We start from the raw sequence: 2,500 nt of genomic DNA on the forward strand, positions 1-2,500 counted from the left end.
AAGAATGAAGTCCCTTTTGCGCACAGTTTAAGGTGATTCTACATACAGCGTTATCGGGAGCCACGCACATGATCAATCAAACGTATATTCAGGTCATTCAGAAGATATCTTCAGAAAACGTAGACTGAGCTGCATGACTATGAACATCTATCACTGTCTATTTCTTGAGGCCGGTAGCAAGAATTCTTTATGAAGGACGAAGTCTGAAGTTGATTTATTGTATTAGATTGATAGTTTATTTCTATTTTACTGGACAGATATATCACCATGGGGAAAGAGATAAAATACAGCGCTATCGTTGGATACCTTTTCATGTGTTGACATCAAACAGGATCATTATTTTCTATCTTGTATCTGGCCGAGTGAGAAATCAATGTCTGGGTAGATCCTATTCGCGTGGCTTATATTGCTATGGCTGTGTTTTCTCAGTGTCTTTATGCCTTCATGCATTTTCATACTTTTCTATATATGATTTGTGTAAATGTTACGAAAGAAGAAAAGAATAATAGGAATAGAAAGAAAAGGAAACAAAAGAAAAATTTCCTTCAAAGACCTCATTCACGAACTCGAACCCAATACCCACCTCTTGACCACCCTACCCCATTAAAACAACAACAACAAAAACTGCATGACTCACTCTTGACATGCATGACAGCGAAATCGCTCTGGTTCATGAGCTCCACAGCCACTCCTCCCACCGTGTATTCCACCAGGTGAGGATTTCCAATGAACACAGCTTCGGTCTTGTTCTCGTCGAACACCAGCAGCCGCGATGAAGCCGAGAGCATTGTCAACACCAAGAGGCATTCCTACGGGAGGAAGGGGGCGGTGTTAGTCCCAGGCGGCGCAAAGCAATGTCTAGGGGCATTCAACACCAAGCAATCTTTCTGGAGGAGGATGAACACACACGGTAGTAGTCCTACAGGAGGAAGGGATTTTCCGAGCGCGAGAGAGCCTTGTTGGCACCATGAGACACCCTTAGGACCGTCTTCAACACCGAGCACCATTTCTGCGGGGAACACTATCTCTCGTTGAGGCCTCGTTGCATTATCAGCAGCGAATATCATTCCTGTAGGAGGGCTAGGTTGTTATCAGCACCTCATGTGAGTCATTCCTGTAGGATTTCTTGTAGGACCTGAGAGCATTGTCCTCACCTAATAAGATTCCTTCTATGAGGACACAAGGTTAGGATCTAGTCTATTACTAATGAGTTTGTGATATGCAGTTCAAGTAATTCGTGGCTAATCCTTTAACATGTTAGAATTATGTTGATCATTGTTTCATGTGTCAAATATATAAATAATAAATTGTAGTTCGTAATCTTATTGAAATATGAATAATCCTGTGATATATTACAATATGGTGAATGATTTTAAGTAAATCATATTTCTTTGTTATGCGAAGGCAAGAGGTAACTAATGACTTTGTATTCTACAATTTAATCTAGCATGAAGCCGATAGATTCTGATTTTTAATCTAACTGATTTATAGGTAGTCCGGCGATATATAGGATTTTATTCTGGTAATTTTGGTGCTTGTCAAATTGCTTGTGTATATCAAGTATCAAGAAGTACCAAGAAGTTAGAATCAAACAAAGTAATTACCGAATTTGTAATCTATAATACAAACACTATATAGCTATTCCAGAATATTTGTTACAACCATTTCCTGTATGATCTTCGCGTTTTCTTTTTTTTTCCTATCAATTTGCGATGGCGTTCCGTGGCTTTGGGGAATTGATTTGCGGTATCAATTATGGTTCTTTGACCTTGGGTTGAACGATTGAGCTGATTGCGAAAGTCTGCTTCTAGAAGGTAGCATGGCATGTGTCTATTCATATACACTCATCTACATATACATATACGCACATTTCTCAATCTCTCTCTCTCTTTATCTTTCTCTCTATCTATCTATTCTCACTCTCTCTTTTTTCTCTCTCTCTGCTCTATATCTCTCTCTTTCCCTCCCTCCCCCCTCTCTCTGTCTCTCTCTCTCTTTCTCCCTTCTCTCTCTTTATGTCGCTGTCGTTGCCCCCCACCCCCCCACCCCCTCTCTTTCTCTCTTCTCTCTCTTCATGTCGCTGTCGTTCTCTCTCCCCTCTCCCCCCCTCCCCCTTCTCTCTCACTCTCTCACCGGTTCTCTCTTTTACTTCGGTCTATATCTCCTATTTCGTGTTGTATTTACTTGTCATCTGCCTGTCCAATATGCCCAAACAGCAGTCGATTTGTCAATGACATAGGAAGCCACGATTAACTTCCGGCATAGATTCACTCTTCCATTAACGGGAAAGACAGGTCAAAACGTATGGTATGTACACAAATACATATGGGAATATAACAGTAAATGAGGGCTAATGATCGAGATGTATTTAGGGCAATCAAGGTTATACAAATACGCACAGTACACATACCCCCCCCCCCACACACACACGCTTACACACGCATACACAAAAACATAAACATACAATCTACAGTCTCCATCAATCTATTATTCATCTTAT

The 2,500-nt window shown here is 40.7% G+C and overlaps 1 protein-coding gene across 1 annotated transcript in view; it reads right to left on the reverse strand.

Moving 5' to 3' along the window:
• The window catches only part of LOC122251911 (uncharacterized), a 16,047-nt gene that overhangs the window by 1,945 nt on the left and 11,602 nt on the right, over positions 1 to 2,500 (reverse strand). Inside the window, exon 7 of the mRNA XM_043014155.2 lies at positions 638 to 809. Within this exon, the coding sequence (XP_042870089.2) occupies positions 638 to 809 (172 nt within the window). The remainder of the gene's footprint in view (positions 1 to 637; positions 810 to 2,500) is intronic.

The sequence above is a fragment of the Penaeus japonicus genome, unplaced genomic scaffold, assembly GCF_977035675.1.
Source record: "Penaeus japonicus unplaced genomic scaffold, GWHDUDI00000001_assembly GWHDUDI00000018, whole genome shotgun sequence".
Lineage (NCBI taxonomy): Eukaryota > Metazoa > Arthropoda > Malacostraca > Decapoda > Penaeidae > Penaeus > Penaeus japonicus.